The 13,355-nt window shown below is 32.6% G+C and overlaps 2 protein-coding genes across 2 annotated transcripts; both read left to right on the top strand.

Annotated features, from left to right (window-relative positions):
* Positions 1-10,079: 10,079 nt before the first annotated feature.
* Positions 10,080-11,024, top strand: LOC101493013 (uncharacterized). The gene has a single exon (XM_004506208.1). The coding sequence runs from the start codon at positions 10,080-10,082 to the stop codon at positions 11,022-11,024; it is 945 nt and encodes a 314-aa protein (XP_004506265.1).
* A 438-nt stretch (positions 11,025-11,462) lies between these two features.
* On the top strand, positions 11,463-13,063 carry LOC101493346 (uncharacterized). The gene is made up of 3 exons (XM_004506209.1): positions 11,463-12,013; positions 12,065-12,555; positions 12,972-13,063. Exons 1-3 carry the CDS (start codon positions 11,463-11,465, stop codon positions 13,061-13,063), a joined length of 1,134 nt encoding a protein of 377 aa, XP_004506266.1.
* The last annotated feature ends 292 nt before the right edge of the window (positions 13,064-13,355 follow it).

Genomic DNA, 13,355 nt, shown 5'->3' with positions numbered 1-13,355 from the left:
TATATATATATATATATATATATATAGAGAGAGAGAGAGAGAGAGAGAGAGAGAGATTTAGACCGTAGTTGGATGTACAATAGGAATTTTCCTGGAAGAAAGGGTCTTAAACAACGTTTTGTCGAAGATGAAGGGAGAATGAGATGTCCATGTTGTTTATGTCGATGTAGACAGTTTAAAAGTGAAGATGAAACAAGAGTGCATTTGTATGCAGATGGATTTATGCCTAACTACTGGATTTGGACTAATCATGGAGAAGAGTCTCCGGCTGCGTCTAATACTAGTACATATGTGGAGAATTATAACATAGGTCCTTCAAGTAGTACTAACATGTTAGGTATAGATTATTATAACTATCAACACTTTGAGGCGATGAATGATATGATCTCGGATGCTGTTGGGGTTAATTTGTCATTAAATGAAGATTAATATGACGATACTGATGGACTTTCCAATGAAGAAGCTCAGAGATTTTATGGTCTTTTGAAAGAGACAAATAAACCGTTGTTTGAAGGTTCTTCAAACTCAAAGTTATCAATGTGTATTAGACTATTAGGTCTAAAGTCTCAATTTCATGTTCCTGATTTAGCTTTGGATTTGATGACTAAAATGATGCTAGACGCAATACCTGTTAGAGATGGTTTGCCGCAAAGTTATTACGATGCGAAACGGTTAGTGTCAAAGTTAGGATTAGGTGTCAAGAGGATTGATTGTTGTGTTAAAGGTTGCATGTTGTATTATGACAATGAATTTGGTATGAATGATGCTAACTTAGTTGAATGCAAGTTTTGTCAACAACCAAGGTATCACCAAAGGAATAACTCTAGGGTAAGTAGGGGAAAATCAATTCCAAGGAAAACAATGGTTTACCTACCTATTGTATCAAGATTGTAGAGATTGTTTGCATCAATACAAACTGTAGGAAAGATGACGTGGCATTATGAGAATAGAAGAAATTCAAGCGAGTTGCGACATCCGTCTGATGGTCAGGCACGGAAACACTTTGATCAAATGCATTCTGATTTTGCGTCAGATCCACGCAATGTAAGACTTGGATTATCCTCAGATGGATTTACGCCTTACATACAAGCATCGTCTACTCCTTATTCTTGTTGGTCGGTTATTGTTATTCCTTACAATCTTCCTCCTGATATGTGTATGTCTAAACCTTATATGTTCTTAGCTGTTGTGATACCAAGTCCTTCTAATCCTACAACTGGTATTGATATTTTTTTACAACCTTTGATTGACGGTTTGAAGAGGTTGTGGAATGGTGTCTTGACATATGATATTGCTCGGAGAGAAAATTTTATGATGAGAGATGCATTGATGTGGACCATTAATGATTTCCCCGCTTATGGGATGTTGTCAGGATGGGGCACCCATGGTAAATTAGCTTGTCCTATTTCTATGGAAGATACAAAAACATTTACTTTAAAATTTGGCGAGAAAGCATCGTGGTTTGACTCGCATCGTAGGTTTTTACCTGCTGATCATGCATTTAGAAGGAACAAAGCTGCATTTATGAAGGGCTATGCAGAAAGTCTAGGACCCCCGCTTAAATTGACATCATAACAAGTTTGGAATAAAGTAAAAGATATGCCAAAGGTACATGTTGTTAATGGTGTGACTTGTAAACCACAAGGTTACGGAGAATGGCACAATTGGACAAAAAGATGTATTTTTTGGGATCTACCGTATTGGAAATATAACCTTTTGAGACATAATCTCGATGTTATGCATATTGAGAAAAATTTCTTTGACAACATATTTAATATTGTGATGAATGTGAAAGGAAAAACAAAAGATAATGACAAAGCCAGAAAAGACATAGGTATATATTGCAGACGACCAGATTTGTTGTTGGTGGAACAAAACGGCAAGACCCTAAAACCTCGTGCAAATTACACTTTATCTAATGATGAAGCCAAATCTGTTTATCGTTGGATCAAAGAGCTGAAGACGCCTGACGGTTATTGTTCTAATTTGGCAAGATGTGCTGATGTGGAAAATGGGAGGATGCATGGGATGAAAAGTCATGATTGTCATATATTTTTAGAGTGTTTACTTCCTATTGCCTTTAGTGCTTTACCGACACATGTATTGAACCCACTTATTGAAGTGAGTCAATATTTCAAGAATTTGTGTTCTTCAACACTCATTGATAAAGATCTCATCAAGATGGAAAATGACATTCCGATCATTCTATGTAAGTTGGAGAAAGTATTTCCTCCTGGGTTTTTTGATTCCACGGAGCATCTCTCAGTGTATCTTGCAAGTGAAGCTAGGCTTGGTGGACCAGTTCAGTATAGATGGATGTATCCATTTGAAGGGTGATATATATATACATATATATATACTTGATTTTCAATATACTTCAACTTGGATGTGTTGATTGCTACAACCGCATTGTCATCATTCCAGAAGGAAATGGGTATGTAAACTATGATTGATTAAATATTTCATTATTATTGCAATGTAATTACATTATTAATTTTATTAATTTATTTTTATATTTAATTTGCATATAAACTTTGAAGATATCTTCCTTTTAAATCATCTGCAAAGGCAATTGCTGAAGTCATACAAGAGAAATATAAAAAACCATGTTTGTCTTGGGGTGAGATAAAAGAGGATAAAACACCTCAAATTAGGGAAGTTGATCAATTTTTACATTGTTTCAATGTAAGTCATTAGATTAATTTATTTAATTACTATTTATATATACATTTGATTAATTTATTGAATTACTAATTATATTTTTAATATTTTTTAAATTTAAACAAACAACAGACTAAATGTACTTGGAAAAGAGAGCATGATGCCGCAGTTTTGGCTTCATTTGACCATCGCTTTTCAAAGCGTCTCTCATCTATGTTGGCTTACGCACGTAATAAGGGCGAAGAAAAACGGCCTAATTGGATTGGTGAAAATGTTTGGACTGCTTTGTGGAGGAAATGGAACACAGATGCTTACAAACAGAAGAGAGAAAAAGCAAAGACTAATAGAGCATCTGAGAGGGGTACCAGTACTCATAAGGGAGGTTCCATGTCTGCTGGAGAAATTAAATATTATATGGTAATTTATTATTATTTATAATATATATCTATTAATTTATATTCAATTAATCATCACATTTCACCAACTTATAAACTTGACATTAATTTAATATTTTAGGAAAAGCAACTTGGAAGGGAGGTCACTCAGGCTGAGATACATCGCTATCTTCATGTTAATCCTGAAACAAATGAGTATACTGATGAATTATCAAAAAATATTCAGGTAATTATTATATATTAATTGTTATATATTAATTAGACCTATAAATTATTATATATTAATTATTAACTATTTTATTTTTTTATTTTTAATATAGGAACAACTTCAACAAATCATGAAAGAATGGGATGATCATCAAGCTACTCTTCCTCCTGCTCAGCGAGCTGGTCCAGTGCAGCGGAAACAATATGAGACCGCAAGTTTTATGCACATCAGTGGTGGCAAGTACAAAGGGCGTGTGCTGGGTGCCGGTAGTTTATCATCAACCTTTAAGAAAGGTCCAACCGGCTATATTCAGACTGAGACGTCTTCTTCTTATGCTAGTACGGATCGATCTCATCGTCCGTCGATAGATAATGATCTTGACCAGTTAAAGAAGCAATGGGCAAGGGAGCAAGAAGAAAAGACACAACAGCTGATACAAGCCGCAATTGATAAATTGAATGAGGAGTGGAAACAAAAGTTTCAAGAGCAGCAGCAGCAGTTTCAGCAGCAACAACAACAATTTCAACAACAACAATTTTCATTTCCTCCTGTGTTTCATCAGCAGTTCCCGCCTCGGCCTCAATACTTGCCTCAACAACCACTATTCCAGCAGCAACAAAATTACTCTCAATACTCCCAGCAGCAGCAAGTACCACCTCCAAATTTCCAACAGCAACACCAGGATCCTCCGAACTCTGCCTTCCAGCAACAGCAGCAGCCGCCAATGTTTCAGCAACAACAATATTTTCATAATTATCAGTATGTTCCGTCCTCTTCACATCAACTTTCTCAACCTCAACCAGATCATCAAACTGCATACCAACCAACTATGCCAACAGTTGGGTTGATCAGACCAGATTTAAATCAACTTCAACCAGCTAGGGCTCCTCATTCGACTAGTGGTGGTGTCATTGAAGATGAAATTCAATTTCAAACCATGATGTCTCATCCAACACAAATTAATAATACTTTTAAAGGACTTCTTTCGTCGGGTAACATGGCAGGAAATAATGATGGTATGAGTGGAGCTGATAAGATGAATTATTATGAGGATTGATGTCATTTGAATAATTTCATAATTTATTTTTGGGTTGTATGAACACATATTAATTATGTTGTCTTAGTTAATTATTGTGTGTTTAATTTTGGGTTTGTAATTATTGTGCGTTTAATTTTGGGTTTGTAAGACATTATTTATAAATTTTGGGTTTGTAAGACATTATTTGTTAATTTTGGAATGCATGTTTTATTTGATTTTGTGGTAATTACTTTAATTATTATTAATATTATATTTTTATATATAATATTTAATTTTAATTTATTTTTAATTTTAATTTTGTTTTATTTGTAATTTAAATTAATCTTTAATTATAATTATAATTTAAATATTTTATTTTAAATTTAATTTAAATTTTTAATTATATTCAGATTAGTTTATTATATATTAAATTTAATTTATAATGGTATTATATTTTAAATTTAATTATAATTTTAATTTAATTATAATTTTAATTTAATTACAATTTAAATTTAAAATTTAAATTTAAATTTATATTAATTTATTATATATAATAATATAATACAATATTATTTTTGAATTTAAAAAAAATAATTTTTTAATATACGTAATATTTTGTGGCGGTCTAAGCCCTCACAAAATATTTATTTTTTAACTTGGAGGTACTTTGTGGCGGCCTAAACCGTCACAAAGGAGGGATTTTGTGGCGGCCTGTGCCCTCACAAAGGCTGAATTTTTTAAAATCAGTGTGTCCTTTGTGGCGGCCTATGCCCTCAGAAAGGCAGACTTTTGTGGTTGCAGAGGCCCTCACAAAGGCAGCCTTTTGTGGCTGCAAAAGCCCTCACAAATGTCAACGTGTTTTACAAACTTTGTGGCTGCAAAAGCCTTCACAAAAGTTTGTGACCAGCTTATTTGTAGCTGCCTTAGGCCGCCACAAATAGCCCATTGGTGGCTACTTTTTGCCCTTTGTGAGGGCTTTTGGCCCTCACAAATTCCTTGTTTTCTTGTTGTGCTACCGGTACTCCGAAGCATCAAAATGATCTACAAATAATTTTCTCACTGTATTCAAATAACTGTCTAACTTTTGTAAATACTCCTTAGCTTCTCGGGGGACCTTAGTAGCCACTTGATCTTGCGCTACTACATTGTGTGTATACTCAATTCTAACCCAAACCATCCTTTTTTCTTCCAAATGCATCTCATACATAGAATCAGAAGGACTTCTGGATTGTTGGGTGTGCACCCGAGCTGGAGTTTAACAGACAAGTCTCATCTACCATAAATCTAATTCCAAGTATCACCTCTTGTAGACTTTGTCTAGGAAAAATAACAAGGAACAAAATGAACATAATTTATCTCTATCTCTTGAATATTATCTCCACTTTCTCCAATCTACGTTTGTACTTCATTCAATTATATTTTTTGAAATGTGCCCTGATAAATAAAAATAAAGGTCATAGTAGCAGAAAAATTAATGTAAAAAAAATATATGCAACCAATAACTTACATAAATAAACTCCACTCGACTATCAACCCATGCACCTGATTTTCTTTTGTGTGTTTTCAAAATAACTCATCAAGATACAAATCTCATTGAAGATAATTGGACTACAAATAAAGTCAAGATTATGAATAAGGATAAGAAAACTCAACTAAAAAACCCATACTTAAATAAAATCAAGGAAAAATAGATAGTAGTATTTATCAATTAAAAAATTAGGGGTATTCATCACCAAAATATAGTGCTTCATTTTCTGGAAGTTTAAACAATAGTTACAAAAGATCCCAGCCATGATCTAGAAGGGGATGCAAGATAACATGTATTTAATCATTAAATAAGGCTATGGCATTCTACTGATGTTTTGTTTGAGTGTTTCAAATATAGTAATTAATTAGTTCATATCCAAAAGTTGGTGCAGTTATGACCTTAGAGTGGTGTGACACAGGACTAATGTTTGTTTTGAAAATAATTGTGACGGTAAACGACAAGGTTGTATTGATAACAAAAGTGTCATGATTCGTGAGATGATTAAGGAATGAGTGACTTGTACAATTGCATTATACTGTTGATAGGGATCCCAACAGAGATATTTATATAAAGTGCATTTGGCAGAATAATGCTATGATTATATTATCCAAGTTTGTTTTGGTTGTGATCAGCTTATAACACTTGGACACCTCAAGAAGTCACGTAGCGTGGTAACATAGAGGCCATTGGTGGCATTAGGTTATGTGATTATTTGGAACTCGTAAATGGGAGGATGTCTTTGATAACATTAGTGACTTGAGTCTGCATTGACAATCATTCATGATTAGTTAGGTTTCATATCAGAGAATTACATTCGAGGATTGTTGACATGTTTGTTATATGTGTTGTGTGCACTCCTAACTATATAATTTACTATTCCATTCTCATATTTTTAGTATCATCTGATTATTTGTCTTTTACCTGTTGTCGTTGTTCTCTTTTTACATTTGTAGCATATATATATGTGAATGAGGAAGGAAATGGTAGGATTAGAATCGATACATTTGGTGGCAAACGTTGTGCTTCCCCATATGAAGTGACATGAAGTTTTGGTATTAGATGAAAAGTGGATGAGTCCAAGTTGCAAACAAAGCGACAAAACATACGTGGTGAACGTTACATATACAATAGATGTTTGACCTTATACACGCCCATTATATGTGTCGATAGTTGGATATCGACTTCACCCCTTTTGTGTATTTTGTCTACTATGGAGTTGTCCTTCTGTATTCTAAGCTTTTCTGAGGCCCACAAAACATTTGGCTTCACGTCACTATCTTTATATGTATATATTTAACAATGCTTCCATATTTGCTACGTATGTGCTCCATGATATCATGTTTGATATTTTTTAAATAGTCAATAGTTCAACACAAGTAAATTTTTTGGGTTTCCTTAAATAGAAATTGATTGTTTCATTTCGATGGTGTTAGTGCAAGTCGATTGAAATTGACCTATGAGAATTTAGAGTCATAGTGGTTCAATCAAGTTATACCTTCTTTAGACGTTTATTCTATAGAACGGATAGAAATTGAAGTTAAATTTTTCTTGATTATCTCTCCAACCCTCGTATTCCTCCTTTAAATCACTAACTCACTTTATCATTCTATACAATCTTGGTGAAAACCGTTGCCCCTTTGATATATTGTTTCTAAAAAATATGTATTATTTTTATATCGTTGGACTTAGGTGGTGCAAAGGACATGTGGAAGGTATTTCAAAAATATGGAAAGGTAGACGAAGTCGCGGTTCCTACCAAGAGGAATAAAAAGGGAAATAATTAAAATTTGTACAGTTCTTTGACGTGCAAAATCCATCATGTGTCACTAATGAAAAAAACCACCATTGTATAATTTGGGTAACACGTGTCAACAAATAAAGAATTGCTCTTCGACCTAATTTTAAAACTCACTCATTCTGAATGAACAAGGCCATAATATTTTTACGAATTTAAATCAAGTTCTTTAATTTTTTAATTTTTAGTTTAAATCAATTCAACTCATCCTAGTTTATTATATTTTTTTAAAATTAATTTTAATTTTATATTTACCAGAGTATTTTTTATAAAAATTTATTTAAAAATAGTAGAAGATATTTTTGTGAAATTAATTTTGATGTTCAATAATAAGTTAGATATTTATTATTAGAGATTTTAATATAATAAAATCAGTTCTTTCTTTAAATTGTATCTCTCAAAAATGTTTTTTAAAAAGCTTATCAAAATAGTTTTTCATTTTAATCATTTTTGAAAATTTCACTATCCTAAAAAATAATTACAAATAGATAAAATACTAATACTTGAGATGATAATTTAGTAATAAAAATATCTCCTTCCTCAATTTTAACAAACAAAATAAAATAAATAAAATACTTGAAATAATATTTTATATTAAACTATTTAAATCCATTTTTTTAAATTCTTTTTTAAAATAGTTAAAACAAATAAATAAAATGTTATTAAAAAAATTATTTAAAATAATCGTAATAAACAACTCAATTATCTTATTTAAATTTTCAAAGAGAATCCTCACAGTTTGTGACACTCTTTAAAAATTATTTTTTTTCTCATTTACGTCCATATCATACTTTTGAAGTATGTTTACTTTTTGAGTTGTAATTTAAAAACCATTTGATTAATGAACCTTTATTTGTTATATCGTATTAATATATTTTGTATCATAATTGTAATTTGAAGTTTATTAACTGTATTTTCACTAGACAAGTCTTTAACTTTGAAGTTAAAGTCGAAGAAATGACATTTTATGTTATTACTTATAAATAAATAAAATATATATATATATATATATATATATATATTATTTTGAAAAGAGTAATATAATAAAAAAAATATAAATATAAATATTTTGACTATTTGTTCAGAGAAAACGCTCCAACTTTTACTAGTCACACCTCTTGTTTGCCATTTACACCTCCTTGTAGAATGAAAATGACCAAATTACTATTATTATAAAATAAAATTCACTCATTCTACCAAAACCTTATGTTCTCCCATTCTCTCTTGTTTTCACCATTTCTCTCATCTTCTCCTTTCATCTTCATCCCTTTTCAGAACTCATAAAAACAAAGCAACTCAACAATAGTTTCTAGGTTCCTCCTTATTTCCAAAGTTATTTCCTCTTTCTCCATTTCACGTTTTTAAATCGTCGTTGTTTCCTTTTTTCTAATTTTATGTGTGTATGTTAATTCATGTTTGTCGATGTTGTTTTATGTGTATCTATTTGTGTGTTTCATGTATATCCATTTTTTTATTTTTAAAGTGTTATGTATCGCTCTGTTATGGATGTAGGCAAACAGTTGACATAACCTTATGTGAATTGAGTTAATGTAACTTTTAAAAACTTGACTTCAAAACATGAATCAGAATCACGTACGTTAACATGATTAAAGTATAGGTACGTAAACTGAGATTATGTATGGTTACTTGATTTAATTCAAGTAGCTTGTAGAAAATGAAAATTCAATAATGCTACCAACACCCCCCAAATTGCTATTCACACCCCTCAAAATAAAAAAAAAATCAAAATGCCCAAAATGCCCCTGTCATCAATATTACACATTTATTATCCCATAACTCTCATTTATCAATTTTCATCACACCTCATAACTCACATACAAAAATCATCATACTTGACTAACCAATACTCAAAATCATTAAAAAGTTACATCACTCACTCATAAACTACAAAACATCAGTTTGATCATCACATCGTGGTTAAAACTACATAAAAAGGTATGTTTGTTGCTCTGTATTTTGGTTCGTATTTTTTTTGTAAATCTGGGGATTTTACGTGAACTCAGTTCACGTACGTTTTGGAGTTACGTGAACTGAGTTCACGTATGTTTTAAAAAATTAAAAATCTCATACTCTACGCAATCTGAATTCACGTACACCTACGTGAACTCAGATTGTGTAATCAATGGAGTTTGAAACTTGAATCCTCATATTGTACGCAATCTGAATTCACGTACACCTACGTGAACTAAGATTGCGTAATCGTTGAATGTTGAATAATAAGCCATGTACGTGATATGAAATTTCGCACTCAACAGAAGTTTGAAAAATAAGTTATGTACGTGAACTGCAATTCACGTACGTTTACGTGAACTCAGTTCACGTACGTTTACTAGATTTCAGATCACGTAAACATACGTGAAGTCAGTTCACATAAACGTAAGTGAATTGCAGTTCATGTACATGTTATTAAAAAAATTGAAAATTTAGTTTTCCTTTGTTTTGGATACATATAAATGGACCAAGGGGAAGACAATAATGATGAAATGTATGAAGGTTTGGAACCTGATTTTGAGGATATGAATGACTGTTTGCAACGTGATTTCGATGAAATGTATGATGATTTTGATGCAATGAATGACGCTATGAACAAGGGAGGTGAAGATGTTATGGTTGATTTGACTGATGTATTTAGCACCAGCATGATGTTTGATACGCGAGATGATTTATTAAAATGGGCTAGAAATCTTGGAAAGGAAAATAGAGTTGTCGTTGTTATTTTTAGATCTGAAAATGCGACAGTACGATCAAGAACAAAGACAAAATTAATTCTTGGTTGTGAAAGAAGCGGTAAATATAGACCTTGGAAGAATCCTAAACCGACGAGGAGTACTTGGAGTAGAAAATGTGAATGCCCTTTTAGATTGAGAGGTACACCATCAAATGTTGGTGATGAATGGTATCTGCATGTAATATGCGGTGTCCATAACCACGAATTAGCCAAAAAACTGACTGGTCATGCTTTCTTAGGCCGATTGTCTCAAGAAGAGAAAATTGTACTTGTTGATATGACGAAAAATATGATCAAACCAAGAAACATATTGATGACAATAAATGATCATAATGTTACAAGTTTGACGACAATAAAACAAGTTTACAATGCACGTCAAGCATATCATTCATCACTTAGAGGTAATAGAACAGAAATGCAACATCTTTTGATATTGATGGAACGCGACAAATATGTCTATCGATATAGGAAGTTAGAGGGTTCAAATGAGTTGAGGGATATCTTTTGGACTCACCCAGACTCTATCAGTCTTGTAAATAATTTTCACATAATATTGATTTTGGATAGCACATACAAGACATGTAGGTATCAGATGCTATTACTTGAAATTATTGGTGTTACATCTATAGAAATGACATTTTGTGTGGGATTTGCGTATCTACAGTCTTAGCGTATTGATAATTTTACATGGGCACTACAAATGTTGAAAGAATAGATTACAGGTGGTGAAGTTGAAGTAATTGTTACTGATAGAGATCTTGCTTTGATGAACGCAGTTGAATGTGTTTTTCTAAAGGCGGTCAATTTATTATTTATGTTTCATGTATGCAAAAATGTGAAAGCGAAGTGCAAGATAACTGTTTTTCCAAAAAAGAAACAGGTGCAAATAATGTGCAAATAATGTAGTACCTCTTCTATCTTTAATGATTATGTACACGACCAGTGGTTAATTCCTCACAAGGAAAGATTTGTTGAGGCGTGGACTAATAGAGTTATGCATTTTGGGAACACTACAACACAAAGGGTTGAGTCGGCGCACTAGAGTTTGAAACGGATATTACAAGATAACATTGGTGATATATGTAGTGTTTGGGAAACCATCAATAGCATGATTGTATTACAACACAGTGAGATAATATCATCATTTGAAAAGAGCATAATTCAGAAGGTCCATCGACATAGTAACAGATTGCATGCCAATTTGCGTGGTGTTGTGTCAAAAAATGCAATAGATCACATTGCGGCAGAGTTTGATCGCGTGAAGTATGTAGGTGTAGATAAGTCTGAATGTCGTTGCACAATTAGGAGAACACATGGTCTACCTTGTGCATGTGAGATAGCCAGGTATAGTATGATCCCCCGTTCTATTCCATTAGATGTAATTCATGTTTGGTGGACTAAATTAACTTTTCATGATGATGGATCGGGTAAACCTTCAGAATTATCTGTGAAACATGAAATAGAAGTGATAGTGAAAAAGTTTGATGAACTTGATGTACCTGGAAAAATTTCACTGAAAGGTAAATTACGTGAGATTGCGTATCCATCGACTACGTCGATGTGTCCACCTGTTGACAAGGTTAAAACAAAGGGTGCACCGAAAAAAGGCAAAAGTAAGATATCAAAAAGAGATAAATCAACCAAGCGTGATCCATCTTGGTGAGAATATGTGGATGCAAGTGTTCGATGCAGTGGCACAAATGCATGTAGTACTGTAATTTCTAATAAAGTACAACAACCTCGACCATCAATAACAAAGCTCACACCTCGACCATCAGTCAACAAAGTTCAACAACCGAGAGTTCTTATCTTCAAGGAATGGTTGTCGGTTGAAATTCACAAATTCATAGATGACATTATTGACGTGGGCGAGGACGGTAATTGTGGATATCGTGCAGTTGCAGCTTTACTTGGAATGGGTGAGAACTTTTGGGCATTCATTCGTCAAGAGTGTGTGATAGAGCTTCAAGAATTCATGTCTCATTACGAGATAATATATGGTGGACAAATTTTTGTTCAACAACTTATACGCAATGTATATGTTGAACATGTTGCAACTTTGGATAATTGGATGACACTTCCAGAAATGGGATATGTGATTGCTTCGAAATTTAACTTGGTTTTCGTCGCATTATCACTTAACCAATCAGAAACATTTTTTCCACTTAGAAGTCCACCACCAACACCTATTTCAGATCATCGTATGATAGTTAAAGCAACTGAACACATAAAAAACTCTATAAAAACACCTTATCAATTTCAAAAAAGAAAAAAAGGGAGTTGAATTAAAAACACACACGCACACAGAAGAGGGACCGGAGATTAACACCATTAAAAACACACAAAGAAAGACAAAAGGAGAAAACCCAAACCTTCATATCGTCACCCTCGTCGTTGGAACCGGTGCTTTTGGAGCGACCGCACCATCCTCATTCCGGTTTTCTTCTCGCGGCTTCCTTGGTCTCTTCTCTTTCTCGCGGCCTCTCGGTATATTTCTGTTATCTCTCTACTTCTTTCTTGGTTGCTCTCTATACTTGTATTTTGTGTAATGAAATCAACAACGGCCGCCTCCCCTTCTCTATAGCTAGGTTTTTTCATTTGGATGTCTTGGTTGTAGTTGAGCTCGGGTTTGCATTTTTGAAGGTGGACAACCCATTTAGAGTTAGGAAAACTAAACATGTTATTCAGACTCAGCCCATTAAGAGTTAGTAAAAAACACATATATCAAGTTTTTTTTTTTATAAAAAAAACACATTAAGTGTTAGTAAAAAACACATAAATAAAAAGGTTTAATTTCTATTTTATTTCATTTTATTTTTTAACTTTATTCTTTTTTTAAATAAAAAGGTTTAATTTCTTTCATATCTAAATATCAAATTCATCATAAAAAAATACAGATAAATATTATGTTAAAGATTAATTAGATGTGACATCTTTTTAATCCTTGAGTTGTTAGGACACAAGTGGTACAACTTGATAGTTCTAAAACTCTATTTATTTT

This window comes from Cicer arietinum, chromosome 6 (assembly GCF_000331145.2).
Source record: "Cicer arietinum cultivar CDC Frontier isolate Library 1 chromosome 6, Cicar.CDCFrontier_v2.0, whole genome shotgun sequence".
Lineage (NCBI taxonomy): Eukaryota > Viridiplantae > Streptophyta > Magnoliopsida > Fabales > Fabaceae > Cicer > Cicer arietinum.
The sequence above is the reverse complement of the archived record's forward strand: the minus strand, read 5'-3'. Positions and strand labels throughout refer to the sequence as shown.

Excerpts from the sequence above, each read along its gene's own strand:
- LOC101493013 (XM_004506208.1), top strand. The coding sequence starts at position 10,080 with ATGGACCAAGGGGAAGACAATAATGATGAAATGTATGAAGGTTTGGAA.
- LOC101493346 (XM_004506209.1), top strand. The coding sequence starts at position 11,463 with ATGATTGTATTACAACACAGTGAGATAATATCATCATTTGAAAAGAGC. Across the intron at positions 12,014-12,064 it reads ACCAAGCGTGATCCATCTTG|TACTGTAATTTCTAATAAAG; the intron begins GTGAGAATATGT and ends AAATGCATGTAG. Across the intron at positions 12,556-12,971 it reads AACACCTATTTCAGATCATC|TTGAGCTCGGGTTTGCATTT; the intron begins GTATGATAGTTA and ends TCTTGGTTGTAG.